Genomic DNA, 27,745 nt, shown 5'->3' with positions numbered 1-27,745 from the left:
TCAACTTATAAATTCAACCATATTCTTGAAAGAAAACCACTTTACCAAAATAATGCATAGATAATATATCACATTAATAAGAGTTTCAACATTGTATAGATAGCAAAAGTAATTAGCCCATAAGGCGTAATACAACTACAATCAAACTAGAAATAAGCTTACAAAACATGTTCAAGAACAATAGGAAGTAAACTAAGATCAAAGAAGGATTAAAGAATGGAATGATGGATCTTGAGGATGGTGGAAGCCTTCAAACTCTTAAGGAACACAAAACATAATTTTTAAGAGTTGAGAGAGAATCACCAAGGCTCCACACCCTCAAATGAAGTGAAAACAAGTGTTTATAAGCTTCTGGTCAAAGTGCATGGTCATGCACAAAAAGTGCATGGTTGTGCACTATTTTGGGTAAGTCAAAGTTTCACTTTCGGCGGCTCAGAGTTGCAGGTTCCAAAAAAGTGCACCGTCATGCACTAAAAGTGCATGGTCGTGCATTACCGGCACTAGCTAGTGCACTTTCAAAGTTGATGTGTCTTGTTCTCGGCATCGGATAGTGCACGGGCTCGTGCACTCGGAAGAGCATGATGGTGCACAAAAGTGCATGATGGTGCAGTTTCACTTTTGGCACGACAGTAGATTAAGTTGCACTTCTCCGGTGGTCGGTGGTTGTATAATTAAGTTGCACTTCGGATAAAGGAATATGTCATCGCTAGAAATTGAAATCGAAATCTAAGGAAGTTTGTAATCGATAAATTAAATAGCACCGACGAATTAAATTTAGGTTTAATTACAAATTTGCCATCGTGTGAAATTGAAATTCGAAATTGTTAACTTAGAAATATCACGTATATAATATACAATAAACCATTATTATACCATAATCAAAACATACATACATAGGCATAAAACCACGTATTTCTTAAATTAATCTACATCGACTACAATAAGTAACATTATCTTTGGTCCCTTAATAATTTCATTCATATCAAACAAACACGATTTCCGAGCCGACTCATCAATCCGAGTCACAACACACAAAAGAAACACAAATCCACCGAGTCAAAACAAACACAAAACCATCAATCGAGTCTACTCCATCTAACCAATCACAACCGTCCATTTTACCTCCAACCAATCAAAACCAACCTCACGGATCACCAATTCCACTTTCACCGAAGTCGTTGAGAACACAAAATCCACGTCTTCCCGTGTATATATATACCCACTCATTATTATTCTACTTTTGCGAAATCCGAAACCCTAATCCCCAATTTTTCTGTAAGTTCATCGTGTCTGTTCTTTAATCAATCGTTCGTTAATCGGTATCTACAAATCTGTTGATTTTACCTTCTAATCGTTATTATTTTGATTTAGTTACAGTTTTGTTGATTTGAATCGCAATGGCTCGTACCAAGCAGACTGCTCGTAAGTCCACCGGTGGAAAGGCTCCTAGGAAGCAGCTTGCCACCAAGGCTGCCCGGAAATCAGCTCCGACCACCGGAGGAGTCAAGAAGCCCCATCGTTACCGTCCTGGAACTGTTGCTCTCCGGTGAGTTTTTTAATTTGCCCTAATTTGATTATAGTTTCGTTATTTAACGTCAATTTTAATTCTATTTTAGTTTATTTATCAATTTACGTTTGATTATTTCAATACTAGTTCCTAATCGGTTAACTTGTTTACAACATGAACTTAAACTCTTTGAAATTTATTATTTAATATTTAATTATCGTTTGATTATAAAAATATTCTGAAGAAAACATCTACACTGACAAATCAACATTAATAATTTTAAAGAAAACGGGTTTTAAATTTAAATAAACTAATAAATAATACTTACTATTTTATAGGGGAAATTTAATGTACAAATTGTGCGAATCAAGGAGCTTAATTATGCTACACTATATTGTTTATATAGTTAAAACTATGTTGTATATGTTATTACGCTAATAGATTCACACGGTTAGCCAGTTAATTTAGTTTGTATTTGATCTAAAGCTTCATTTTATAAATATTTATAAAGAGATCTATTATTAATTTTATGTTTTGAACATATGAATGAATGGGTCTTTTAAATATTATTTGGATGTTTTGGGTTTAGTTTAATGTAATTTGGGTTTCCGTTTAGGATCTTTTCACAAACACATAGCTAATTTGAAATTGGTAGTTGTGTTTATTAAAACATAAACTTTAAGCTCTAGTTTTGTTGATAATCTGTTTTTAAAAACAAAATTGTTTGAAAATGCAGTGAGATCCGTAAGTACCAGAAGAGTACCGAATTGCTGATCCGCAAGTTGCCGTTCCAGAGGCTTGTTCGTGAAATTGCTCAAGACTTCAAGGTTTCTATTCAACTTATTGAATTGAAATTATCGATTTATTGTCAGTTTATAATGTTTTTTAAAGCTAATTTTCTTATTGTTTTGGTGTAGACTGATCTGAGGTTCCAGAGTCACGCTGTGCTGGCTCTTCAGGAGGCTGCAGAGGCTTACTTGGTTGGTTTGTTTGAGGATACCAACTTGTGTGCTATTCATGCCAAGCGGGTTACCATCATGCCCAAGGACATCCAGTTGGCAAGGCGTATCCGTGGGGAGCGTGCTTAGTTTGTTGTTAGGATCACATGTTTTAGTATTCGTATTGTGGACTTGTTTTGTTCTTTTGATGTTTGGGGATGAAACTGTAATGTGAACCCTTTTGTTTTGGGACGTGGTTTGTAAATTTGCTACAGTTTAAATGTGGTATGCAGTGATTTAGCTTTCGTATTCATGGTCTTTGTTAATTTTGTTGATTGTTTTACTAATTGTTTTTCTGTAAACATTTTGATCAAAAGAGAATGCTACTTGTTCTTAACCACTCGATACCTAAACCCTCTTTTGATTTTGAAGCGACAACTGTTTTCTCACCACTGATAGGCCCCGAAGTTAATAGGAACTTTTTACGGTTAGATAATCAGGCTTCGAAGATGTCAACCATGTCTTGTCTTGCGTATTTGAAGGGGGTTGCTACCTGAAGCAATGGATTATGCCCAACTAAATTTCTATTTTGGTTGGATTGCATTCCAAGTCCAAAGAGAGAATCTTAGACTGGAGGCTGAATGGAAATTTCCGTAGCAATCTTGCACAGATATTTGAAACCGGCCATGACCATTCATGATTAGTATCGTCGTTGGCATAGAATCACTTGTATTTCCACAATCCGTTTGTCATCACAAGAACAGGAAAAAGGATCCCCTTGGCGCACCCTTCTTTTGAGATTAAATTCTTGAGTCATAGGGCTTTCACTAGAATAGACGGCCCTGGAGGAAGAAAGGTTCCCTTGAATCCAATTTTGCGATTTATATGGGAAGTTCGCGTGAGAGATTGGAATAGAAGAATTTAAACAGTCAAAAAGTTTTTTCAAAATCAACCTTTAATTTTGTGCAATAAGAACAAGAGAAATATATTAAAACCCAAAGAGAACGCCACCAACAGGAAGCTAGAAAACAGTTGTAAACAACCACAAAAGAAGAAAAAGTAAAAAGGACAATAAAAGGAACTGTCTCTCAAGCCACAATACATGAAAACGGGGAGTTAACCCAAACCGACCAAGAAGTTTATCATTGAGCTCGTAATTCCTTTCGAGTTCTTCAACCATGAAGTCGGTGGAGAGAGACCGAGTTATAAAAATCATCTTGTTCCTTTTCTTCCAAATAAACCCTTTGCCTTCCAAATAAGCCACAATGAAATCAACTTAGGGGGTGTTTGGCTAAGCTTATTTTTTTTTTGCTTATTGCTTTTTAGAGGGGCAAAATGTCCAAAATGCCCCTTTAAAAAGCAAAAAAACTTTAATTTGGTGCTTTTAGTTGCTTTTGGAGAGGTATTTTGAACATTTTACCCATCCAAAACACAATAAGCAAAAAAAATAAGTTCAGCCAAACACCCTCTTAACACCATATTATCATTGCCCTCAATCTAACAAGGACAAAACACTAAGGCTAAGAGTAATGAGGCTTGGTTGAGCCCTAAGTGAGCCATGCAAAACCCGACACGTAGGCGTTGACACGTGGCACAGGATCAAGCCCCTCAACCATGCCCCAGAGGGTGTAGTGGTCCAGGTGATCAGGGCTTGATCCAGTTATTTATTTATTTATTTTAAATATTAATTTTAATATTAATATTCTTCTTCTTCACCCTCAGCGAAACATACACACAGATCACACCACCACCGATCACCGGACCACCACCACCTATCACCGGACCACCAGACCACCACCACCAGCACAGATCACACCACCACCACCACATATCACACTCCTCTCTCTCTCTAAAAACATACACACACTCCTCTCTCTTGCACCCCGCGGTTCTAGCTACGGGGGCCAACCGCGCCTTGGCTCACCTGAGGGGTGTAGCGGTGTTCGCGAACCACGTAGGCGGCCGCGCCCCCCGTTCAGCCTCCACTACCCTCAGTCTAACCAGACTTCCTTTTGATAAAATAGGTATTATTCAGGATTAAAATAATAAAACTCATATGGTCGTTTCCTGTTGGATAAAACTAATAAATAAAAAAAAAAAAAGAAAATCTCATATGGTTGTCAGACAACACGTTTTTTTAGATAAATAATACAAATAAAAGAATAAAAAGAAAAAGATCTGGCATCTTGTTGGCAGGAAAGACAATTGATTAAGCTGGTATTGTCTGTCTAGGGAGATCAGATTGACATCTCAATAACAAAACCTCACATCCATTCAATTCAATTGAAAACCCTAAATCAATCAATCAATCAATCAACCAACAATGTCTTCAACGTTCTCCGGCGACGAAACTGCTCCATTCTTCGGCTTCCTCGGCGCCGCTGCCGCCCTAGTCTTCTCCTGTAACTCAAATCCCCATATTATTATTATTATTATTATTATTATTCCATCTGATTATTAAAATCTACTACATGTAACTAGGTATGGGTGCTGCTTACGGTACGGCCAAAAGTGGCGTTGGAGTGGCGTCCATGGGAGTCATGCGGCCGGAGCTGGTCATGAAGTCGATTGTGCCCGTGGTTATGGCCGGAGTGTTGGGGATTTACGGTCTCATTATTGCTGTGATCATTAGTACTGGAATTAACCCTAAGGCCAAGTCTTATTATCTGTTTGATGGATATGCTCATCTGTCTTCGGGTCTTGCTTGCGGTTTAGCTGGTCTTTCGGCTGGTATGGCCATTGGAATCGTTGGTGATGCTGGTGTTAGGTATGGTTATATTGTGACAATAAGCTTAAACGTTATCGGTTATTGTTTGTGGGTTCGGTTTGATTTTACCGGAATTTGAGTTGTTTGATCAGTGAAAGAAAGATTAATATGTTTAGTTGTTTACGCTGATTGATAGATTAGAGTCTAAAAAAACTATATTTGCAAAACCGAAGGGAGCTAGCTAGCTTGGTGTTAGCTAACTAAGTTACATGTACTGCTTTAAGTTCTCTTAGGCGTTGCTAATCTTGTATAATACCTTAATTATTTGGGATCATATATGCTTAGAGACCATAGTAGTCAAAGACACAAGACGCAACAAAGCACACACCCGAGTCAAAAGGACACAATGATAGACAAGAAGATAGATGTTGCATAAAAGGCATAGAAATTGTAGAAAGATATGCAAAGGTTATCTTAATTGCATACCGCTATTACTACTCTTTGATTCTAGATAAATACATAGAACTTAAGTACTAAACTTTATGCATAAAATGGTGCATAACTGCAACATAAATGTAAGAAGAACACCTTATAATAGATTAATAGCTTCATAGTTCACTTGATATTGATTGAAGCAAACCCTGTGATTCAGAGCTGAAAACATGTATGTCCAATTGTTTGGTAAATCCCAACACACTAGTCACTTTAAGCTGCAAGAAAAACAGAAGATAAGTGACAGTTTAGAACTATAACACTAAAAAGGTGGGAAATTTAACAGTTTTGATCTTCCAGTTACATTTGTATGTTGTACTTACTAAATAATCATATCACTAAATTTAATATTGAATTTTTGTTGAACTAGGTCTCATTTTTCTTTCTTTTTTTTTTTTTAATTGGGAACCTGCAAAGTATGATCTTCATTCTCTCCCATAAAAATGCCCTACAATGTACCAATCTTGAATTGAGTTTAAGATTTGGATGCACAAATGTTCCTTAGCATTAGAAATTTAGCCCAACATATTATACATGCAATAAAGCCTAAAGTGTTTCAAGACTGAAACTCTGAAAGAGAAGTAAGGTGATATTCTATATTTGTATCATTGGTGATAAAAGACAGACGTTAGCATGTTGCATCTTTTATTGTTTTGCTCTTGAATTGACATGATGAGTGAGTCATGGGGTTGGGCAACAGGTCAAAACAGTGGTGTGGGATTGAAACATGTAGTTTTCTTGTACAAGTTGAAACAGGTCTGGTCGGATTCGGTTGGCCTGCTAACACTTCTCTATCAATTCAAAAAAATATTATAAATACCTAATGCATGTTATGAGCATATAAACAATATTATAGTATCAATAATCTAAATCTTTGAATAAAACAATTTAGGAGGTTTTATGCATTAAAGACGGACTTTGGATTCAGCCTGATTGATCTTTCTCTTTACCTACCATTTTTTATCTGACATATTTGAGTCGTGATAAAACACAACCCAAATCTGGTCATTCATGAGCAGATGGATTGAACTTGTCATCTCTAATTATATATTTCATGAGATTTATTGTTTCTTTTCTTGCTAAACATGGGAGTCTGATTAATCTGAATGTAATTGTGTTGTAAATACAGGGCCAATGCACAACAACCAAAACTTTTTGTTGGAATGATTTTGATTCTCATTTTTGCTGAAGCTTTGGCTCTCTACGGTCTTATTGTTGGCATTATTCTTTCTTCTCGAGCTGGTCAATCCAGAGCGGATTAGAAGAATCGATTGTGGGTCCTACGAGTGCGTTAAAGTAATCACTATTTATCTCCTCTGGTTAAGAGGCATGGTTTGTTCTACCTTTCTTTTGTGTAGGTGGTAGACTAGATTCTAGTATCTCTTCAATAAAATTCTGTTTTATGCTATTATTATTTGCAAATATGGTTTGTGTCATTTCAAGATATGGAAATCACGGGTTGTGATTTATTTATTCTGTATAACTTAACAATAACAGATCTTCCGAGTGGTTAAGTTTTGATTGTTATGTTTATGGATATTGTTGGTGTGTAATCCTTTTTTGTCGAGTTTGGTTGGGGTATGAGTTTATTACATGACACGAAATTAACACAAAATTTTCAGGTTTTGGTTAACTGATCAAGTGTAAATGGGTATTCTAGTATCTCAGGTTGACCCATTTAGCTTCTTATTTTCTTTATATTTTTAAAAATGTCATTTTTTACAGTATTTATGTTAAAAATATAAGTATTAAAAAAGAAATAGACAATTAGTTTTATAATTTAAGAGTAGTTTTATATGCATTTGCTTTTTTTTTTTGTTTTGTTTTGAAATTTTAGAGTACTAACATGCAGAAGCTAAATAATAATATGTATTCGTGTGAAATGGGTTGCGTTTGTGTCAGGGAGTGAAATTTGTGTCGAGTTTAGGTTCACATGTCTGATATATGATATGATTAAGTTGACTTATATGCACCGACTAGTATTGAAAACTATTTGAGATATAAGATAGTAAGTTGATGCCTGGAGAGAGAACACCAAATAAACGTAAGACCATGGGGTATGGTTCACGCATGTTCATGTTCATTAGGGGTGCTGGGGTGGCACACATGACACCATTGGAAAATCATGTCGCTGCCTCCTTGGTCGCTAGTGACCGGATGCACACAAGGGCCATCATGGAGCTCATTCCTATATTTCTCATTTTGTGACCCCACCACCCACAATCTCACCCAATCATATATTTTTTTCTTTCCTTATTTTTATATATTTTTTGTATTTAATTGATATAAATAAATCAATTGGTGCTGAATGATGGAGAATGACTCATAACATTGGTTGAGTGGTGGAGTTGAATTAGGGATGGAACATTTTCAGTACCGGTACCGTCCCTGTACCGTTACAGATTCCGTACCGATTTGGTACTGTCGGTACCGAATCAGTACCAAGTTTTTTAGTTTTCCGTACCGATATTTCCTGAATTTTTCAAGAAATGCCGGTACCGGTACCGAATATTTTGAATTTCGGGTGCGGCTTACGATACGGCCAAGAGTGGCGTTGGAGTGGCATCCATGGGAGTCACGAGGCCAGAGCTGGTCATGAAGTCGATTGTGCCGGTGGTTATGGCCGAAGTCTTGGGGATTTACGGTCTCATTATTGCTGTCATTATTAGTACTGGGATTAACCCTAAGGCCAAGTCTTATTACCTGTTTGATGGGTATGCTCACCTGTCTTTGGGTCTTGCTTGCGGTTTAGCTGGTCTTTCGGCCGGTATGGCGATTGGGATCGTGGGCGATGCTGGTGTTAGGTATGGCTATATTGTTTCAAATGGTTAAAGATTAGGTTCTGCATAATTGCTTGGTTTAGAATATTTAAGCTGATAAGCTATTGTTTTGTGGATCGGTTTGCTTTACCGAGCATTTTAGTTAGTTTGATCGGTGCAACACAACAACCATCTTTGCAAAACAGAAGGCAGCTAACTTGGATGTACTACTTTAAGTTCTCTTAGGCATTGTTTATCTTGTATGATACCTTAAATTTTAGGGACCCTATATGCATAGAGGCCATATTAGTCGAAGTCACAAGATGCTAAAAAGCACACACCCAAGGGCCGAGACAAAAGAACACAATGTTAGCAAAGAAAATACAAGTTGTATAAGAGCCAAGATGCATACAGTTTTTTAAAAGATATGGCAAGGTTATCTTAATTTCATAGCACTACCCTTAAATCCTGGATAAATACATAGAACTGAAGTACTTAACTTTATGCCTAAAACGATACATAACTCATAACTGCAACATGAATGCAAGAGAACCCTTTATGATAGCTTCATAGTGCACTTGATATTGATTGAAGCAATTCTTTGATCCATAGCTGAAAAACGTGCATGTTTGGTAAATCCCCAACACAATGGTCACTTTAACATTTAAGCAAAACAAAAGATAAGTGACAATTTAGAACCATAACACTAAAAAGGAGTGAAATTTAACAGTTTCAATCTTTCAGTTACATTTGTATGTTTTACTTATTAAATAATTATAACACTAAATCTAATATTGAACTTTTGTTTTTTGGCCTCTCTGATGAACTATGGTACCATGTAACCAAAAGACATTTGTTTATTGTTATATATTCTGAAGGAATGCACCCCCTAAATATTTTATCTAATATCTGAGCAAGAAGCCTCCACTTTTATTTGTTTGAAAATGCACCATTTTTTGAACTTAACTTTTGTAGGTTATATCAAAGTTTTTTCTAACGACAAAATATAACATCATTCCACCAAAAAACTAGAAAGCAGCTACAAACACAACAAAATACACCAACAAAGCCAATCAAAGATCAAAAGAAAAAACTCCGATTAATAAAACACCGAGCACACTAAGCAAAAAAAAATATATAGTTGGAAACGAACAGGCCCTCAAAATAGAACCGAGTTGATTATCCAGCTTTGGCTGGATGGTAAAGACTCTTGCCTTTGAGAGTGAAGAATATGGTTCAAACTTTGGCATAAGAGTAGATTTTTTTGGAGTGGTTTAATAGCAGAAGTATGAATAGATGTGTGTGTGCGTCGTCGTTAAAAAAGAACTTGTTTACAAAATGGTCGTTTGGTCATTTTATATGAATCTAAAATGATTCGCTATTTTTGAAAAACCACATAGACCAACTGTGTCATCATCATCATCATCGTACTCAGTATATCCCACCAATAGCAATGTTATGGTAGGGTCTGAGGAGGGTAAGATGTAGACAACCTTACGTCTACCCCATAGGGATAGAGAGGCTGCTTCCGATGAGACCCCCGGCTCGATAGTAGTTTTGCATCAAGCCTTGGACATAAGGCACATAGCACTCAATCATCGGGACACCGGCTGATTGGTGCATGTGCCCTTGTCTTTCGGCTATCAACGCCACCACATGATGCCTGATTAACCTTCCCCCACTTTTAACGTTATTTTCACGAGATTAGTAAAATAACGTCAAAATTAGTGCAATTTTACTTTTGCCCACCCGAAAGTTCACATATATATACATTATATGCGTGCACCACCAGCAGGGCATACATAGACCAACTGTGTAATTAACTCAAACTTTAGGTGATGGAAAGAAATGTAAAAAACAAACAGTTTAAAGTCTATAATAATAATAAGTAGTTTTAGGGATGAGTTTTGGTACGACGGCATTCCTTTCCTTGTCTGCTGCGCTCAGGGCTTTGCTGTTGCAAGGTATTGATTGTTTTAAAATTTTAATAAAAATCGGACTATCAGAGAGAGATCGATTCTCCTAAAATGCCTACTAACTGTTAATTTATTGTTTGTTCATACAAGTTTACGATTTTTTTTTCTTTTCACGCTTGATTGTGTTCAAGTTCTTAGCTTTATGGGTCTTTTTATCCTTTTTAATTAATTGGCAGGTTGTATGATTATTTAGACCATGTGTAGTGGTAAAGCTCCATATGCGCCACGTGGCGCCCAGTCAGAGTTATGGTTTTGTACAAAAAAAACAAGTGTAGTCATAACTTGGAGGGGGGCGGTGTTTCCAGAGTTATAAAGCCTCCATAACTTGGAGGGGGGCGGTGTTTCCAGAGTTATAAGACCATGTGTAGTGGTGGCTTTGCCACCTGCGTTTTGAGCCATAACGCGGGGGGTACACCGCCCCCCCCCCTGCGTTATGTTGAAGCCAAATTTCCAAGCGTTTTATATACAACGCTGAAAACACAAGGAAAACACAAGGGTATAACTCTGGAAACACCGCCCCCCTCCAAGTTATGCCAACTTTATGACTACACTTGTTTTTTATACAAAACCATAACTCTGACTGGGCGTCACGTGGCGCATAACCCCTGGATGTGGAGCTTTACGACTACACATGGTCTAAAGCCTTGAAGACCGCGTTGTATCTAAAACGCACAAAAAACAAACTTCAACATAACGCAGGGGGGGGGGGGCGGTGTACCCCCCGCGTTATAGGCCATAACGTCTGGCACAACGTGCCACTACACCTGGTCTTAGGATGAAAAAAAATCGAGTTGGGTAAAAAAAATATGGTAAGGGAACTAATTATTGAGATTCAACACCCATTTGAACATAAAAGCATCAAGCTTTGTTTTTTAGTTTACTGATAAGCTTAGTTGTTTTTATTTTCAGATGGAGCAGAAGCATGTTTGTGCTTCCATATGTGATCAATTACCAACCTATCTGCAAACCATCCTTGGTTGGCAGATCACAACTTCGAAGACAAAGACGACAACAGAAACCATATTGTCTACACCACACGTGACCCACCATTTGAATCCAGGTGTCGAATTCCTTCGAATCTAGGGAGGCGTATCCGGGGGTGTTTCTATGGGTGGGTGATTCTCTCCAACCATCCACATAATGACATGTGGTCTCTTTGGAACCCCATGACTTCTAAGATCATACGTCTCCCCCGCTTAATTACGGATAAGAATCGAGGTTCGGATATTATCCAAGAGTTCTGTTTGTCGTCCCCTCTGGCTAATCCAGGATCAATTCTCATGGTAACTGCTGAAAAACACACCATTATTTTTTGTCGGCTGGACTGTAAAAGAAAGAGGTCAAAATGGGTGGAGATGTCGTATGCTAAACATGTGAGGAGCATAATGGGTTGCGATGGTTTCTTATTCAGCCTAACTTGTTACAACGACAAAGTATATGCATTGAGTAAAGGGTCTGGTCATGTTTGGGTCATACACATTGATATTGTGGTCGTGGATGGAGAAATTGTGATAAGTCTATTGCCGTATATAAAGGTCCCGTCTTCTTACGTGTATGGTTGTCTGACAGGCACTCCTTTTCTGATAGGATGTTGTACAGAATTGTTCTACGTTGTTTTTCGTAATAATAGGGTGGGCAATGTGGAAAAGACAACAATTGCTGGTGTGCTTGTGTTTAAACTGGACATGGATAATTTAAGATGGGAGAAAATGGAAGATCTCAAAGATGTTGCATTCTTTCTAGATTTTGCTCATGATTACTCTGCGTTTTACAGCCCCTCAGGGTTGGGGGGTTATGTACACTTTCTTGACGAATATGGCAAAGTAATACACTCATACGACTTCAAGAATAAAACCATAGCCTTATCTTCCATGTCCGAACACAGGTATTGCTTTTAATTCAAGAAAAGTGGGAAGTGCTATGTTTTTTTATAGATAGATCGATCATTTGTTGTGTAGGTTACATGGAGAAATTAAGTCTCAACAAGAGGATGGTGGAGGAAATGAGGTGGCAAGGGTTGATAAAGAGATTATGGAGTCACGCCTTCTCAACGTTCCGTTCGATGTTTTGAAGACGATTATGGAGTTTTGTGTTGGCGTCGAATACCTCAACTTCCGTGCTACATGCAAACAATGCCAATTAGCAGCACCTATGATCCAATGGAGTAAGGGAGGGAGATTGCAGACATACTCATTACTTTCACCATGGTTGATGGTGTTACACAAAGATAGAGGTGAAATCTCTTTTACTGAATCGTTTGGTGTCAGGTACTTTATAAACACACCTCGAGAATTGATTGGTGATGTGGTAATATATTCTTCCGTGTGTGGTTGGTTGCTTATACGTAGACGTGAAGGACCCCTGATGTTCTTTAACCCCTTCACAAATTGTATCCGTGAGCTTTCCACCCGTGCCCTGTCTAAACAACTATTGTTTATCGGCACCACCTACTTCTTCCGATTGTATGGTTATTGGATTTACAACACGTGGCAAATGGCCTGTTTACGTCCACTTTGTAGCTCGAGAACCATCTTGGCGTAGATTCCAACTAAACTATAGTGGTGATGACACTCACTCCTTTCATTTTGCAACACACTATACCGGAAATCTGTATGCTTTATATTACAATGGAGGACTAGGTTTCATAGATACGGACAACCAAGACTACACTTGGCATAAATGCCCAAGTAGTTACGAATCTCCCAAACAATATTTTTTAATAAAATGTGATCAACGACTTCTACTAGTCACGATGGGTGAGTTTGGAGAATGTGTTGAGATATTCGAGATGAACGATTCGAGACATTGGAAGAAAACAGAGAGTTTAGGAAGGCATGCGATTTATATTTGTGGTAAGGCATGCCTTTGCATCGAAGCCAAAACGGCAGAAATGGCAAACAAGATTTACTTTCCACGCATACATTCAAAGAACAGGAAGATAGTGTTTTATTCTCTTGAAATAAGAAGGTATCACACTTCTAGTATGGAAGAAAGTTTTGGGGATTTCATGGGAACAGAACATCATCTCGACCCGCATGTGTGGATCGGACCAAGTTGGTCCTAAGTCACCATGTTTTTTTTAATTATTTAATAACATCTTAAGTAAATTTATTTGTAAGGTCTTACTATTTGATTTTAGTCACAAATAAGAAAACTGCTGCTCGGAGATGGAAATGCAATAAGTAGTAGTTAAGTGTTTGAATTTTAGAATGTTGTATATTATATGCATAGTGCACTAATATCTATTAAATACCAGCTTAAGTAAATATATTTGTCAACCCTAACCCAACCCCTTTTCAACTTACCCGTTGGCCTAAGTGATATCATGCTTGATATTCAAGAAATGGTGAAGCCACGGATGATGAAAAAGATGATGGGCTTTCATACCCTTTAAGCTATGAGGTGCTGAACAAAGGTATTTCTAACATTTATTTATTATTACCTTTTTTATAGTTTGTGTTTTATATATTTATTTTTGGGCATAGCTTGGCTTAAATAAGAAGCTAAATTTACCCGGTGAAATTGCAACCTTTTTGACCTGTTCTCATTTTATCTAATATGTTTTTTGACACGACCGGTTTCAAATAACTGGCCCAGTTCACTTTCGAGTTGATTTTGGCTTTTGTATAGATTTCAATACTAACAATTTTTACCCTCAACAAAATTCACAATTGACGCAACCCGGCCCACTTTACCCAGCCCACTATATTTAATTTGATGATTTTGGGATTGGTTGAATGGTTCTAATTTCGTGAAAATAACGTTAAAAGTAGAGATGTGCGCATATAATGTATATAATTGGTTTTAATTAAAAATATAAGTTATGGCTTCTTGCAGGTTTTGTTGATGTCCTTAGGCTGGTGGAGTTGGCTTGAATTTGACTGCAGCTTCTAATGTATCTTTTATGGTATGTAACCATGTTGACTTTTTAAGTTTGACTTTCTTTGTTTCTTGATTTTTGAGTGTATTTTACTGTAGTAGAAGAGTAATAAATTTAATCTATTCATAATTAGTGTAAAAGTGTTTAAATTTTTATTGCAGGCTGCACGATATGCAGGGGCCCTTAGAGAAGCTAAAGAACAAGCTGGAGAAGTGTGTTGAAGAGTTAAAGAGCATTTGTTATACTGGTACAAAAGTACCACACTGATGGAGGTTGCCAAAGTTTGTAGGCTGGGTTTTTTCAGTTTAATTGCACACAAGTGTCTTTTTTATTCTAACTTAAAGCAATAATTGGTTATTCTGCCTTTTGTACACTTTTGGGTTATATGTAGTTCTTGGGCAATTTGGGATTCTATAGCAAGGTTCGACAGGGTTGTTAATTTTGGTAATCGAAATTTGTCGACTATTTTTGATGTTTTTGGTCAAAATTAGCATTTTTAGAAAAGGCTAAGTTTTTGGTCATTTTGACTTTTTCGTTACATATGAACAAAAACTCATTAGTCAGGTCAACGGTAGAAATTCTAAATAACCTTAAGTCATATATAATGGTAATGGTTTATTGGAGTTGGTCATTTTTTTTACTCATAAGTTAAACAAGCTGTAGTTTCATCTTAAGCATTTTTTTTAAAGGAAAATCAAAAGGTTCGTTCATACTGGGCATGCAAAATTAGCATGTAACAAACAGTTAACGTAATATTAGACTTAACTGCATGGTTGGTCCTTGTGGTTTGCAGATATTGCAAGCTTGATCCCTAAAATAACTAATTACAAACTTGATCCCAAAAGATGTGTTCAAGAGAATCGCGAATCCATCTGATTCGAATTTGATTGTTATGGTAATGCTAGGATTGTGCGCAACAAGAGTATTTGAGATTTTGAGTGATTCCCAGTGGTTCCCACTCTCCATTATCAGTCACTCCACTTCCAACCCACAAAGACTCATTTTCCTCATCAAAATTTGTCAACTCCAACCGTTTAATTCCTGCCTAATTATGATATTTTACGCCTCAAAACACCCACAAAAAATCCTAACTATGACAAACCATTATCATCAAATTACAGATTCTCAACTCACACCACAGTTTCATCTCATCCGCAGTTTCCTCCGGCCAATGCCGTCTCTAGGGACTTCGAAGTTTGAAATGAAGCTAGGGACCACTTTCTAAAGCTTCCGATTTTAAAAACAAAATTAATAATTATACATTTCTAATATGAGATTTGGATTAATGTGTGTGGTTTGAACGACGTTTAAACTGAACTAGGTTTGAGAAGATGTGAGAAACTGCATTACTTGTGTATTTGCAAAAAAAAATGACAGATTTATTTGTAGTGTAATGAAGATTACTTTTTTACAAGACCTCATTTTTAAAAATCATTTTAGGCTACCAAAGAGGTTGAGTCGACCTTACTTCCGGTCTTCTCGTACTCGCAGATTCCGGCCTAGTGGGTGTTATGTTGGGGTCCATCTACTACCCTGACCTCCTTGAGAGTCGGCCCTAGCTTACAGACAAATAAAATGATTGTATAAAATATGAAATATGTGAAATGATGGACATAAAAGCTAGATAAATGTTAAAATATAAATTTTTGGTTCGGTAAATTTCGGTTAGCCGAGGGTACAAAAATAAACGACAATCGATTTTGGTTTAGTTTCTTCAGTTTTCGATTTACTTTTGGTTAACAGTTCATGCATTACTCATCCCAATAACAACTGATGATCTTTTATTTTCTTTTATGAGTTAGTTTGCGAGAACACATTTTATTTTTTATTTTTATGTATTTAAATGGAAAATAGAAATTAGTTTCTTTCATAACGACGTAAACCACAAGGCTCATTCATAAATCATAACTTACTTGTTTAATCTATATTAATTATCAACATCATATCAACACAAGGATCATTCATAATACTTATTTAGTCTATATTAATTATCAACATCATATCACTCAACAATTTAACAGTGTACTTTGTGGGGCTTTTGCCTTTTTTAAATTTCTTATTTTACCTTCTTTAACATTTTCCATAAGTTAATCACATACAATATCAAACATTTTTAATTTTTTCAAAAGTTAATAAATAATCCCAAACACCCTTTTGTTTAGACTATCCCCATTCACAAACCAACCAAACCCAATCTTTATTATAAAACTAATATATCTTTGTTTAACCCAACCCAACCAAACTTTACACACTCATTAGCAACCCAATCTTAACTATTTTTTTAAATAAAGATAATTTATAATTGTTTTTTTATTAAAAGTGATTAGAAATATAAAAAATAATTTCTTTATTTAAAAAATAAACTATATATTTAATTTAAAAATATTTTAAAAAAATTTTATAAACCAATAGAAAGTTGACAAGTATTGGATAATATAAACCATAGTGATTAATATTAATTATATGTAATATTATATATTTTTTTAAACTTTGTTTTAATAAAATTTATACCCATATGTTCACAAGAAAAAACTTAACGATGCTATTTTTTTAGATTATTTTACAAACTTAATTATTAAAAGTTATTAGAGAAAAACAATATTAGTGTTAAAAACTAATTAATTGAAAGAAAAAAGAAAAATAAGTTTTAAAAGAAAACCATTCATGTCTTGACATTTGGCATTGGAAAAGATGGAGAATAGTTTGCAATCTGGTTTGCTAGCACGAACGGTTTAGATTATTCCCATCAACAATCTCACAATCTCAATCTCACATTATAAAATTAATTTCTCTTTCTTCAATCTACACACCCAACCCTACTCAATTTTTAACACACATTCACAACCCATCCCAACTTAAAAAAAGTTTTTTTTAACGAAGTCTGTTTTTAATAAAATTTATGTTGGAATGTTCATAATTTTTTTTAAGAAATACCGTATATTTAATTATTTTTTTAGTTCGAATATTAAAAGTTAATTGAATAATTAAGTTATTGGGGGTTAGTTTGGATTGCAATCTGGGTTTGCTCCACCAACCCAGATTGACAATCTAGATTGCTTTATTTTCTTTTTTAATTTTGGGCCCACCAATCTCATTATAAAATTACCAATGGGAGCTGTCTTAGTCAAACTCCTTGCATTTTTTATTTTTTTTATTGTCCAAATAGTGAAACAACTCACCTAAGGTTCATCAATCACCAATGGGAGTGATCTTACAAATTTATCTGCATGATAAACTAGTTACTGCATTATTTCTAGACGGTTAGTTTTTTTTTTGAATAACTAATTATTGAAAATCAAAGACTAATAAGAAGCTAGCTAACCAAATAATAAAACACCGGTTAATAATACACCCAAGAAAAGTTATGAAGAGAGATAATAAAAATAAAAATATAATTAAAGAAAAGTGGAGGTGAAAGGAAGATTACACAGAAAAGTTCTATATAGGCAAGAAGAAATATAGGGGTAATATAACCTTCATATCATGTCACATAGTAAATCAAAACACACGTGGTACTACGTCAAGTCAAACAAAGCAGATAAAATGTACTAAAACAACAATTATTCAAAAACTAATGAGTCCCCATCCCAAACCAATCCCAACCACTATTTCTTCTTCTTCTTCTTACCTTTGCTGCTTGAGGTACCAGCTACAGCTTCCACTTTGACATCTGTCACCACCCCAACAGCTACCACTGCTTGGTGACTGTTTAACAGCATATATCTTCCAAGGCTAGCACAGTCACTCACTTTCTCAACACAAACTGGTTTCCGGAGATTAAACTCCACTCGTCCACCATCCCCAGCAACTAACATCTCGGGATCTTTTTTTAGTGCTGCGCCCGGTGTTATGATCAACCCGATTTAATATTTTGGATACCACAACCTCCACATCAGCATTAATGGATACAAGTCTATACACAGCCTGGTTTTTGAATTCAATAGTCCCGTCACTGATGACAAGCAAGAGAGAGGTAAACGACGATGTTTGTTTGGCGGGTTTGTCCTTAACAATAGGATCGGACCCGTATGCTTTCAAAGAAAAGTCAATAACTTAGACCAAAAGTTGCCTCTTAACACTTGTTCTTTTCCAAAAAATATATGCTTGACCTTTGACCAGCCACCAGGGCACAACTGTATGCTTGAATTAGTATGCAGAGTTCCAGGAAGCACACGGCCCGTCACAAAAGTTTGTACTTCAGACATGTAAGGCTTACGGGTGACCTTGTGGATGGGCAAGCGCAAAGAGTCAAGGAATACCGAGGGTGCAGGTAAACAATCGAGCGCATGCATCAACCAAGGTTGGACCAGTGTACCAATGCAAATTGGGTGACCTCTGTGTGAAATTCTCCCCATTCAAAGCAGAGATTGGGACAAACATTGTGTTTCTGGTGTGGTATCCCACTCGGTTGAGGTGGGTCAACACCTCTCCCTTAAGTTCAATATACCTGTCTTCAGAGTATTCTGGGGACGTTGCATCCATCTGTTAAAAAAATTAACGGTTAGGGCAATTGGGAAAACAAATAGTTGAACTAGAACTACTGATCACAAAGCAGAGGTATTTGGCACCTTGTTAAAGCAGCATATAATGCGATTCACACCAAGGGCATAAGCTAACAAACAATGGTCATCCAGTTGATTTTTTGAAGTGTTGAACTCAGTGGTAGCATCGATGACAAGCAAAGCAGTGTTGGCCAAAAAGATGCCCGTTAGGACATTCTTTATGCTGTCGAGACGCCCAGGAGGGTCAATGACTGTGAAATTGGTGAGGTTGCTCTTAAAATTCCAAAGAAAATTCGCAGACGAGTTAATATCCTGCTTGAATTCATCAAGTACACCAATCTCTCCACCACCAAGCTCCTCAATCAAGCAACATGTGATGATAGACTTCCCACAGCCCGATTGACCTAGAACAACAAGTGCAGAAGAATACTCTGTATTTCAAAAAAAACAAAGGAAGAAAATTAGAGCATGAAAACATATATTGGTTTCTAAATAGTAGTGGCATCCTCAAAATATAAAAGGGAAAGAAGATTGTTGTCTATTAAAAATTTGTTTCTTTCTACTTTTTTGCATGTATATTAATACTAAAAATATAATATGATGTTTATATTTCTGATTTCTTTTGTCTTTATGATTAAAAAAAATATTAAAGTCAAATTGACCCAAAATCACAGAATTTGGAGAATTGATTAGCCAAAAATGATTTATGATGACCAAATCAACTTTCATTGAAAATAATAACCATGGGAAGTGATTTGAGTCGACTAGCACTTCAAAATCAAAGTTCGGTTTGGGTTTTAAGTTTGACTGATTAACTTTGATTGAATTGCTCATTAATGTTAGTTATATCCAGCTTACAGCCGCAATTGGTATGCAATGTTATTAGTAAAACCATAATGGGTCGAGTTGACTTTCTATTACTAGTTAACTTACTTTTAGGAAGACCATGTCCAGGACCAGGCGCAGCTGCAGCTGCAACACAGCGATTTGCTTCTGCTTGATCCGCTGTTATTCTAAGTCGCTCGGCTAACATATCTACAAGTTGTTGCGTAGCTGGCACAGTAATGGACTAGACAAAAAAACAAGAAAACGATGCGTATAGAATTAGAACTAAAAAGTAAAATCACAATTGGATCAATGGAAAACAGGAAACTTAACAGTAGGATCTACTCCTGCAGTTCTCACAGCCACTTCACATCCATCAAACATAGATTGTACCAACTCCGTTACAGCATCCTGCTTGGACTATTAAAAACAAATATCGGTCATAACACGATTCAACCTTTTATTTAAAGTAAAAAAGAAATCTAACGGACAAATGCCTTCATGGGCAACAAGCTCTTCTGAAGAAGAAAATTCCTCATGACAGAATCGGCAGAACTTAGGTTCACCATCCAAAATATCTTTGCGACGTCCACCTTCCATCTGAAGTTTAGAAAAACAAAAAAACAAGTTCCTATGAATCAAACCTGTGAAACAAAACCCTAGCTACCAGAATTCAACCTTAGTCACACTCACGCATATAAGAAAGAGTAAATCAATACTTAATTCGAAACTTATGTGTCATTTGCCTTCAAATTGAAAACCAAATCGAGTAAGTAAACTGTAGTTACCAGCAATTAACTCTAATCACGCTCGATCTTCAAATTGAAAACCAAATCATGTAACTAAATCCTATAAACCAGCACTCAACTCTAATCACAAAGATTAACTCTAAACTTAATTGCAATTTACCTTCAAATTGAAAACGGAAACATGCAATTAAACCCCAGGTACAGGCACACAGTCATTTATTCGAAATTGATAACAAAACTACGTAACTAAACCCTGGAAACAGCAATAACTCTAATTACGCAGATTAACGATGTGATTTACATTTACATTTACTTCACATTGAGAACCAGCTCGTGTAACTAAACCCTAGGTCACGCGTATTCAATGATTAAATCGAAATTGAAAACAAATCGTCTAGCAGTAAACGGTAACTTGACATGTTCAATGATTCATTCGAAATCGTTTACCTGAAATGGAGCGAGAGAGCGAACTCAGCGAACAACACAACGAACTCAGCGAAGAACACAGAGAACCAGCAACCGATTGAGGATTAGAGCAGAATTGAGTATAGCGATTTACTTATGGCTGGTGATATATATATATATATATATATATAGCCTTGAAATTGAAATGGAGTGAGTACAGAGCGATCAAAACAGAATTCATCAGGCACATGCAAATAACTGAATTGTTTACATTATAGTCCCTATGCAATTGCCTAACGGTATTTTAGCCCCTCTATTATATTACTATGCAGCAGTATTATTTAGAGTTAAGCACAATTATGTTGAAAACCTGTTTTGAAAATTTGACTTTTGTCCTTTCTTTTTTTCTCCACTTTGCATCCGACCCTCTAACCACATTTCTTTTTTCGTTAATAACAAACTGAAAATACCATAATGCCCTTGTCTTTCTCTCTCTAAAACCCACATAATCTTTTGAGTGTTACCGAAAGTTTGGGTCACCTGAATCTGTGAGTATGAGGTGACCAAAGGAAATTGTGGATGAAACGGTTTGTGTGGTGCGTGAGTTGAGAAATTGTAATTCGATGATAATGGATTATTCGAATTAGGATTTTGTGTTGGTGTTTGAAGCGTAAAATCCATGAAGTAGGCATGAATCGGGTGATCAAGGCTCTTAAGGGACACATGTAAATAATATTTGACACTTAAAAAAGAAAGACCATCCCCAGTGCAATGATATGGCACAAATCCTTGGGGATTTTTCAACAAAAGATGATGAGTTAGATAAGAGAGATGATAAATTCGTAGTGAAGTGCACTCAAATAATGAGAGATAAAGTTGATTATGAGTGTATAATGGAAAGACAATGTTAGTGGAAAGAGGAAAGAGAGTACGAATGAGGTCCGTGTGACAGATACACTTGCATGAAATTTTCTTCTTCACCCGGTTTTACCGGCTCCTCGTTGTTGTGCCGTTTGGCGGGCGTGTGGGTCGGGTTTTATCCGGGGAATCCCTCAATAGGTGGACCGCCAGGGCTCCGTCCGTCCGGACTCGTGGTCGGCTCGGGTTACCTTTAGCCAATGAGCGCCGCATACAGAGTACCCGACGTTACTTAGTTAGTCGTTCAAAATAAATAAATAAATAAATAAATAAATAAATAAATAAACAGTATCAAACGGTTAAAAAAAAACCCCGCATTTTCTAACTGGCTTGTTATTGTAAACAACTCCATTAGCCATTCCTAGCCTTCGTGAACACCATAGTGTGAAATGCCTTGGCCTTTTTTACTTATCATACAACTCCGTAACAGTAACAAGTAACAACGAGGTTCCCTTTTTGAGTTTTTGGTGCTTGTAATATTCTGACGTTCAAAAAAATAAAAAAAATCTGCGCGTCAATCAAATCAGTTTTGGTTTTCCGATGGAATCTCTCGGCCACCTGAGACTCACCGGCTGCATACCCTTAACCACCACAACCACCACTAACAAACAATTCAAGTTAAAACCTAACGCCGTGAGCAACGGACCTGTTTCCAGCAACTTCTCAGCCAGCAAATGGACCAACCGACTCTTATCCGACTTCCACTTCCTTCCTACCACAACAACGGACCCACCAGACCTAACAACCACTACTCTCACTCCGCCGTACCCGCCAGCCACCACCACCGACCGCTACGTTCCAATTCCAATTGATTTCTACCGCGTGCTCGGTGCCGAGCCGCATTTCCTTGGTGATGGAATTAAGAGGTGCTATGAGGCTAGGGTTTTGAAACCGCCTCAGTACGGTTATAGTGATGATGCGTTGATTAGCCGCAGGCAGATTCTTCAAGCCGCGTGTGAAACCCTAGCGGACCTTAGCTCCAGACGGGAGTATAATTTAGGGCTTGCGGATGATGAGTTTGACACGATTGTTACGGATGTGCCGTTCGATAATGTAATTGATTCTCTGTGATTGATTTATAGCTTACTGTAATTTAGCTTGCTAGGGCTGAAATTAGGATTTAGCAAATAACCGAATTAACTGAACTGAACAATTAACCGATGTTCGGTTAAGCTGTAGCTTATTAACCAAATATTATGTTTCGGTTTTGGTGTGGCATAATTGAATTAACTGAACTGATTATAAACAGAACTATTTAAGATATGTGATGTTTTTTAGACATAATTGCTTAGGATTTAGCAAATAACCGAATTAACCGAACTAAACAATTAACTGAGGGTTCGGTTTTGGTTTTGGTGTGTGGCATGACTGAATTAACTGAACTGATTATAAATATACGTATTCGAAATATGTAATGTTTTTTAGACCTAAAGGGTTGAAATTAGGATTGAGCAAATAGCTGAATTAACCGAACTAAACAATTAACCGATGGTTCGGTTAAGACATAACCTATTAACCAAAATTTATGGTTCGGTTTTGGTTTTGGTGTGTGGCATAACCGAATTAACTGAACTAACTGAACTGATTATAAATGTAAGTAGTCGAAATATATGTGCTCTTCATGGCTTCAAAGTTTGATGTGGTTACCTGCTGTTCAAAATACACGGACACCAGCACCGTAAGGAAATTTTAAACTGAATATGAAACTACGTGTGTTATAACACCAATTGTGAGGTAACCTGACAGCACAAAAAGAAAAGAAGCCCTGCTGATTATTGTTACTAAATATTTGAAGGTTCCTGGAGCCTTGTGTGTATTGCAAGAAGCTGGAGAGGATGAACTGGTGCTTCAAATTGGTGAGAGTTTACTGAAAGAAAGACTACCAAAGTCATTCAAGCAGGATGTTATGTTGGCAATGGCATTATCCTATATTGAAATCTCACGTGATACAATGGCAATGTCTCCACCTGATTATATCAAAGGTTGTGAATTACTTGAAAGGGCACTTAAATTATTGCAGGTAAAATTTTTAACAAAATCTTGAATGTTTGATTTCAGTATCAAATTAATAAAAATATAGAAAGGTTGTCTGAATTCTTGAAATGATCTGTTCAGGAAGAAGGTGCCAGCAGCCTTGCACCAGATTTGCAGGCACAAATTGATGAAACTTTAGAAGAGATAAACCCTAGATATGTGCTTGAGCTTTTGGCTTTACCTCTCGATGATGAGTATAAGTCACGAAGGACCGAGGGCCTTCAAGGCGTGCCCAATATTTTGTGGGCTGTTGGGGGCGGTGGTGCCGCCGCGATTGCTGGTGGCTTTACACGTGAAGATTTCATGAATGAGGCGTTTTTACGAATGACAGCAGCGGAGCAGGTAAACATTTCCCTTTTTTTTAATGAGGCACGTGCAGTTTCAACGATGCTATCCAAATTATTACACCAAATTATAGGGTTATATTTATATGAAATGGGTTAGTTTGCGACTCAAAACCGAATCAAAAACCTAAATTCGGTTTTTGAGTTTCTGAAAACTGTTAGGTTTCGGTTTTTTGTTTGAGGTTTGGGTTTGGTTCGATTTCGGTTTTACTAATTGGGCTTGAAATTTTTGGGCAGAAAAAAGATTGGCCCAAAAATAATGAATTTGAGCCTAAACCTTTTTGTTAATTGATTATAATACACTTGGGACTAAAATACTTGGGTTGAACCGTTTTTTTAAATTCTCATAAGTTACTTAACTTTCAAAATTAAAAATGAAAATTCATAAATTCGGTTTGTTTGTTTTTTTTTAAAGTTTGGCTTTGGCTTCGATTTTTTCAGTTTTTACCATTTTGGCTTATAAGTTTTTGGGCCAGAAAAAGATTGCCCCAAAAATAATGAATTTGGCCCTAAACTTTTTTTTGATTTATAATTAATTGATTATTATACAGTTGGGACTAAGGTATTTGGGTTGCGCTATATATCAAATTCTTATAAATTACATCACATTAAAAATTCAAAATAAAAAATGAAAATCCATAAATTTGGTTCGGTTCGGTTTTAATTACACGCAAAACCGAAACCGAATTGAAAATTTGGTTCTTACTAGAACATAAAACCAAACCGTCAGTTTTTGTTTGGGTTTGGTTATTTCGGTTAGGTTTTTTAATTTTTATAGGTCATGGATCGGTTTTGTCGGTTTCATGCACACCCTTACATAAAACTTTCACAATCATTTACCAAAAAGTAAATTATTATTACATATCTGATTCTCCAGTTATTTATAAATCTGTTTCTGATTTTGTTTTCAATCTTTATATTTATAAGGTTGAACTCTTTACTGCCACACCGTATAACATACCAGCAGAAAGTTTTGAAGTTTATGGAGTCGCTTTAGCATTTATAGCTCAAGCATTCATGGGTAAAAAGCCCCGTTTAGTTAAAGAAGCCGACAGTTTGTTTCAACAACTTCAACAAATCAAAGTAACCGCTTTAAGCAATTCAAACGTGAGAGAGAATCGTGAAGCTGACTTTGCATTAGAACGTGGTCTCTGTTCACTTCTTGTAGGCGAGGTTGACGAGTGCCGTTCATGGTTAGGTTTAAACGATGAAAACTCACCGTACCAAGAACCATCTATTGTTACTTTCGTTATGGAACATTCTAGAAACGATCCTGACAACGATCTCCTTCCGGGTCTTTGCAAGTTGTTGGAAACTTGGCTCGATGAGGTTGTGTTTCCTAGGTTTCGTGAGACAGCCGATGCCCAGTTTAAGCTTGGTGATTATTATGACGACCCGATCGTGTTGAGGTATTTAGAACGGTTAGAACGAGTTGGCGGTTCACCATTGGCTGCCGCTGCTGCGATTGCAAAAATCGGTGCTGAGGCGACAGCGGTTCTTGATAGTGTTAAGGTAGGGGCAATTCAGGCATTACAGAAAGTTTTTCCTCTAGGTCAGGAGGTAGAAAGTGTTAAGCGTTATAATAATAACAATGACGATGCGGTTGAGGAATCATTTGCGGTTGAGACAGATGAGTTAGTTTCTGAGGAAAATAAGTTAAACGGGAATCAAGAACGGGAAATGATCACTTATCGGATTAAAGATGCGTCTGTGAAGATTGCGTGTGCGGGCTTGGTGGTTGGATTGTTGACTTTGACTGGATTGAAGTTTGCACCGTTCAGAAAAGGCCCTCGTAAAGAAGTTAGTTCGGTTTTGGCTTCAGATGCCATCAGTGTAGGTATGATCTAATATGACACGTGATAGCGTAATCTAGACATATATGATTAATAATTTTTAATAAATTTGTTTTATTTTTTGCTTTTTGGTGGATATATAAAATTAACTCAAAGAGTTGGCAAGATAGGCAGGTTGTGGTTGGGTTAACAGGTCAAAACAGGTTCAAGTAAAAACATTTCATTTTTAGTACCGGCTGGTAGGCCTGTAAACGAACTGAATGAACACGAAGGGTGTATGTTCATGTTCGTTCGTTAGTTTTAACTGAACAAAAGATCGAACACGAACGGTTATATGAGTATGATTTTCTTGTTCGTGTTTGTTCATCTCTGTTTGTTAACAATATAGACGAACAGTTCATGAACGTATACAGACGAACATAGCTGAACATAAATGAACGGACATAAACGAGGAAAAGCCATTTTAAAAAGAAAAGTGAACAATTTGTTGGGTCTAAAAAGTTACTAAACTAGACTATATTGTAACGTGCCTAAAAATTTATGAATTTATTAACGAACATAAACGAAAATACTTAAAACAAACGTAAACTAGCGAACATATATGAGATCCCCGGTTTGTTGACAGGTCTACAATCCGAAATCAGGGGTCATGTCATGCCGGTCGCTATTTTTTTGGCCATTATTAAAAAAGTTTGTAAATACTTAATGTGTTAATTATTTAGTTATCAAGGTCTTTATTAAAAAATAAATCCCAGTGGTATTATGGCGGTGTTTGGGATTCCTTATTTTACCTCCTTATAACTTTTCCCATGAGTTAATAAGTTACAACTCCGTAACTTATTAACTTATCCTCTCACAATAACACACAATACCTTTTTCAAACGTTAGTCATAAGTTGCTTAAAATAAGCAATCCCAAACACCCCCTATGTATGCATTAATAATAACTTTGTAAGTAGGTTGCAACTTGATTTGGCACCTGTGATAAAAAGAATTGGAACATTAAGCTTCATATCAAACAATTTGTTAAAACGTTTCATTCTTCATTGCAGGGGAATCTATGGTTGAAGATTCTCTAGAGATTCCTAGAATGGATGCAAGAGTGGCTGAAGATCTAGTTCGCAAGTGGCAGAGTGTTAAATCCCAAGCCGTTGGACCCGATCATTGCCTCTCAAAATTATCAGAGGTAGAGTCTTGCATCCAAGTAGTTGACCAGTTTATAAGTCAAAGGGTCAAAATTCACACATCTAACTGATACTTAGAAATATGGCAGGTGTTAGATGGTGAAATGCTTAATATCTGGCTTAAACGGGCAACTGAAATTGCTCAACATGGTTGGTTCTGGGAATACACTCTTTTAAACATTACTATTGACAGTGTTACTATTTCACTCGATGGCCGTTTAGCTGTTGTGGAAGCAACCCTTGAAGAGTCTGCTAAGTTGACCGATTTGACCCACCCGGAAAATAATGACTCCTACAATTTAACCTACACAACACGTTATGAGATGTCGTGTGCCAACTCAGCATGGAAAATCACAAAGGGGGCTGTCCTAAAATCATAATAGATGTAATTCTCTCTCTTTTTCTGCTATTTTTGGGATAAATATGTATACTTTTATTATGTAATCATTAAGGGGTCATATATTTTCCGATGAATTCCAAACAACAAACGCTAGACTTGTAAATGAACCAAGCAAACAAGAAAGAAGCATGATCGTGTTTGTTAGTTTAACTATAAATTAAAGTCTATAACCGAACAAACGATCAAATACGAACAACTAAACGAAAGGAGTTTTCTTGTTTGTGTTTGCTTGTTAACAGCATAAACGAACGAACATAACCTAGCTAGACCAAGGTGTAGGGGCCAAAATATTTTAAATGAATATATTATAGAACGTAAATGAATGAACTTAAA

The 27,745-nt window shown here is 36.5% G+C and overlaps 5 protein-coding genes across 5 annotated transcripts; 4 read left to right on the top strand and 1 right to left on the bottom strand.

The window, feature by feature from the left end:
• Nucleotides 1–1,222: 1,222 nt before the first annotated feature.
• LOC143552721 (histone H3.3) lies at nt 1,223–2,752 on the top strand. The gene is made up of 4 exons (XM_077042869.1): nt 1,223–1,275; nt 1,378–1,546; nt 2,244–2,334; nt 2,425–2,752. Exons 2-4 carry the CDS (start codon nt 1,398–1,400, stop codon nt 2,593–2,595), a joined length of 411 nt encoding a protein of 136 aa, XP_076898984.1. The 5' UTR covers nt 1,223–1,275; nt 1,378–1,397; the 3' UTR covers nt 2,596–2,752.
• Nucleotides 2,753–4,654: 1,902 nt separating this feature from the next.
• Nucleotides 4,655–7,177, top strand: LOC143552711 (V-type proton ATPase 16 kDa proteolipid subunit). The gene is made up of 3 exons (XM_077042862.1): nt 4,655–4,847; nt 4,927–5,212; nt 6,774–7,177. The coding sequence occupies exons 1-3, from the start codon at nt 4,769–4,771 to the stop codon at nt 6,904–6,906; spliced, it is 498 nt and encodes a 165-aa protein (XP_076898977.1). The 5' UTR covers nt 4,655–4,768; the 3' UTR covers nt 6,907–7,177.
• A 4,042-nt stretch (nt 7,178–11,219) lies between these two features.
• Nucleotides 11,220–13,791, top strand: LOC143552701 (uncharacterized). Its single transcript, XM_077042854.1, has 2 exons — nt 11,220–12,264; nt 12,338–13,791. Exons 1-2 carry the CDS (start codon nt 11,525–11,527, stop codon nt 12,918–12,920), a joined length of 1,323 nt encoding a protein of 440 aa, XP_076898969.1. The 5' UTR covers nt 11,220–11,524; the 3' UTR covers nt 12,921–13,791.
• A 4,485-nt stretch (nt 13,792–18,276) lies between these two features.
• On the bottom strand, nt 18,277–20,001 carry LOC143552690 (elongation factor 1-alpha-like). The gene is made up of 3 exons (XM_077042842.1): nt 19,695–20,001; nt 18,828–19,192; nt 18,277–18,741 (listed from the first exon to the last, which is right to left on the bottom strand). The coding sequence occupies exons 1-3, from the start codon at nt 19,792–19,794 to the stop codon at nt 18,508–18,510; spliced, it is 699 nt and encodes a 232-aa protein (XP_076898957.1). The 5' UTR covers nt 19,795–20,001; the 3' UTR covers nt 18,277–18,507.
• A 2,129-nt stretch (nt 20,002–22,130) lies between these two features.
• Nucleotides 22,131–27,486, top strand: LOC143554158 (protein ACCUMULATION AND REPLICATION OF CHLOROPLASTS 6, chloroplastic-like). Its single transcript, XM_077044000.1, has 6 exons — nt 22,131–22,711; nt 23,454–23,678; nt 23,774–24,034; nt 24,964–25,873; nt 26,881–27,014; nt 27,102–27,486. The coding sequence occupies exons 1-6, from the start codon at nt 22,199–22,201 to the stop codon at nt 27,390–27,392; spliced, it is 2,334 nt and encodes a 777-aa protein (XP_076900115.1). The 5' UTR covers nt 22,131–22,198; the 3' UTR covers nt 27,393–27,486.
• Nucleotides 27,487–27,745: the final 259 nt, after the last annotated feature.

Source organism: Bidens hawaiensis, unplaced genomic scaffold (genome assembly GCF_021521415.1).
Source record: "Bidens hawaiensis isolate Kalapana, Puna unplaced genomic scaffold, B.hawaiensis_p1.1 tig00001032_1, whole genome shotgun sequence".
In the NCBI taxonomy this organism is placed as follows: domain Eukaryota; kingdom Viridiplantae; phylum Streptophyta; class Magnoliopsida; order Asterales; family Asteraceae; genus Bidens; species Bidens hawaiensis.
This window is presented reverse-complemented; position numbering and strand designations above follow the sequence as displayed.

Bases quoted from the DNA above. Each gene is read 5' to 3' on its own strand.
- LOC143552711 (XM_077042862.1), top strand. From the start codon at position 4,769: ATGTCTTCAACGTTCTCCGGCGACGAAACTGCTCCATTCTTCGGCTTC. The intron at 4,848-4,926 runs GTAACTCAAATC...ACATGTAACTAG, and splicing joins TGCCGCCCTAGTCTTCTCCT to GTATGGGTGCTGCTTACGGT. The intron at 5,213-6,773 runs GTATGGTTATAT...TTGTAAATACAG, and splicing joins GTTGGTGATGCTGGTGTTAG to GGCCAATGCACAACAACCAA.
- LOC143554158 (XM_077044000.1), top strand. From the start codon at position 22,199: ATGGAATCTCTCGGCCACCTGAGACTCACCGGCTGCATACCCTTAACC. The intron at 22,712-23,453 runs GTAATTGATTCT...AAATATTTGAAG, and splicing joins CGGATGTGCCGTTCGATAAT to GTTCCTGGAGCCTTGTGTGT. The intron at 23,679-23,773 runs GTAAAATTTTTA...TGATCTGTTCAG, and splicing joins GGGCACTTAAATTATTGCAG to GAAGAAGGTGCCAGCAGCCT.
- LOC143552690 (XM_077042842.1), bottom strand. From the start codon at position 19,794: ATGTTAGCCGAGCGACTTAGAATAACAGCGGATCAAGCAGAAGCAAAT. The intron at 19,193-19,694 runs GTAAGTTAACTA...TTTGAAATACAG, and splicing joins TGGACATGGTCTTCCTAAAA to AGTATTCTTCTGCACTTGTT. The intron at 18,742-18,827 runs GTGCCAAATACC...TTTTTTTAACAG, and splicing joins TTATATGCTGCTTTAACAAG to ATGGATGCAACGTCCCCAGA.
- LOC143552721 (XM_077042869.1), top strand. From the start codon at position 1,398: ATGGCTCGTACCAAGCAGACTGCTCGTAAGTCCACCGGTGGAAAGGCT. The intron at 1,547-2,243 runs GTGAGTTTTTTA...TTGAAAATGCAG, and splicing joins CCTGGAACTGTTGCTCTCCG to TGAGATCCGTAAGTACCAGA. The intron at 2,335-2,424 runs GTTTCTATTCAA...GTTTTGGTGTAG, and splicing joins AAATTGCTCAAGACTTCAAG to ACTGATCTGAGGTTCCAGAG.
- LOC143552701 (XM_077042854.1), top strand. From the start codon at position 11,525: ATGTGGTCTCTTTGGAACCCCATGACTTCTAAGATCATACGTCTCCCC. The intron at 12,265-12,337 runs GTATTGCTTTTA...TTTGTTGTGTAG, and splicing joins TCTTCCATGTCCGAACACAG to GTTACATGGAGAAATTAAGT.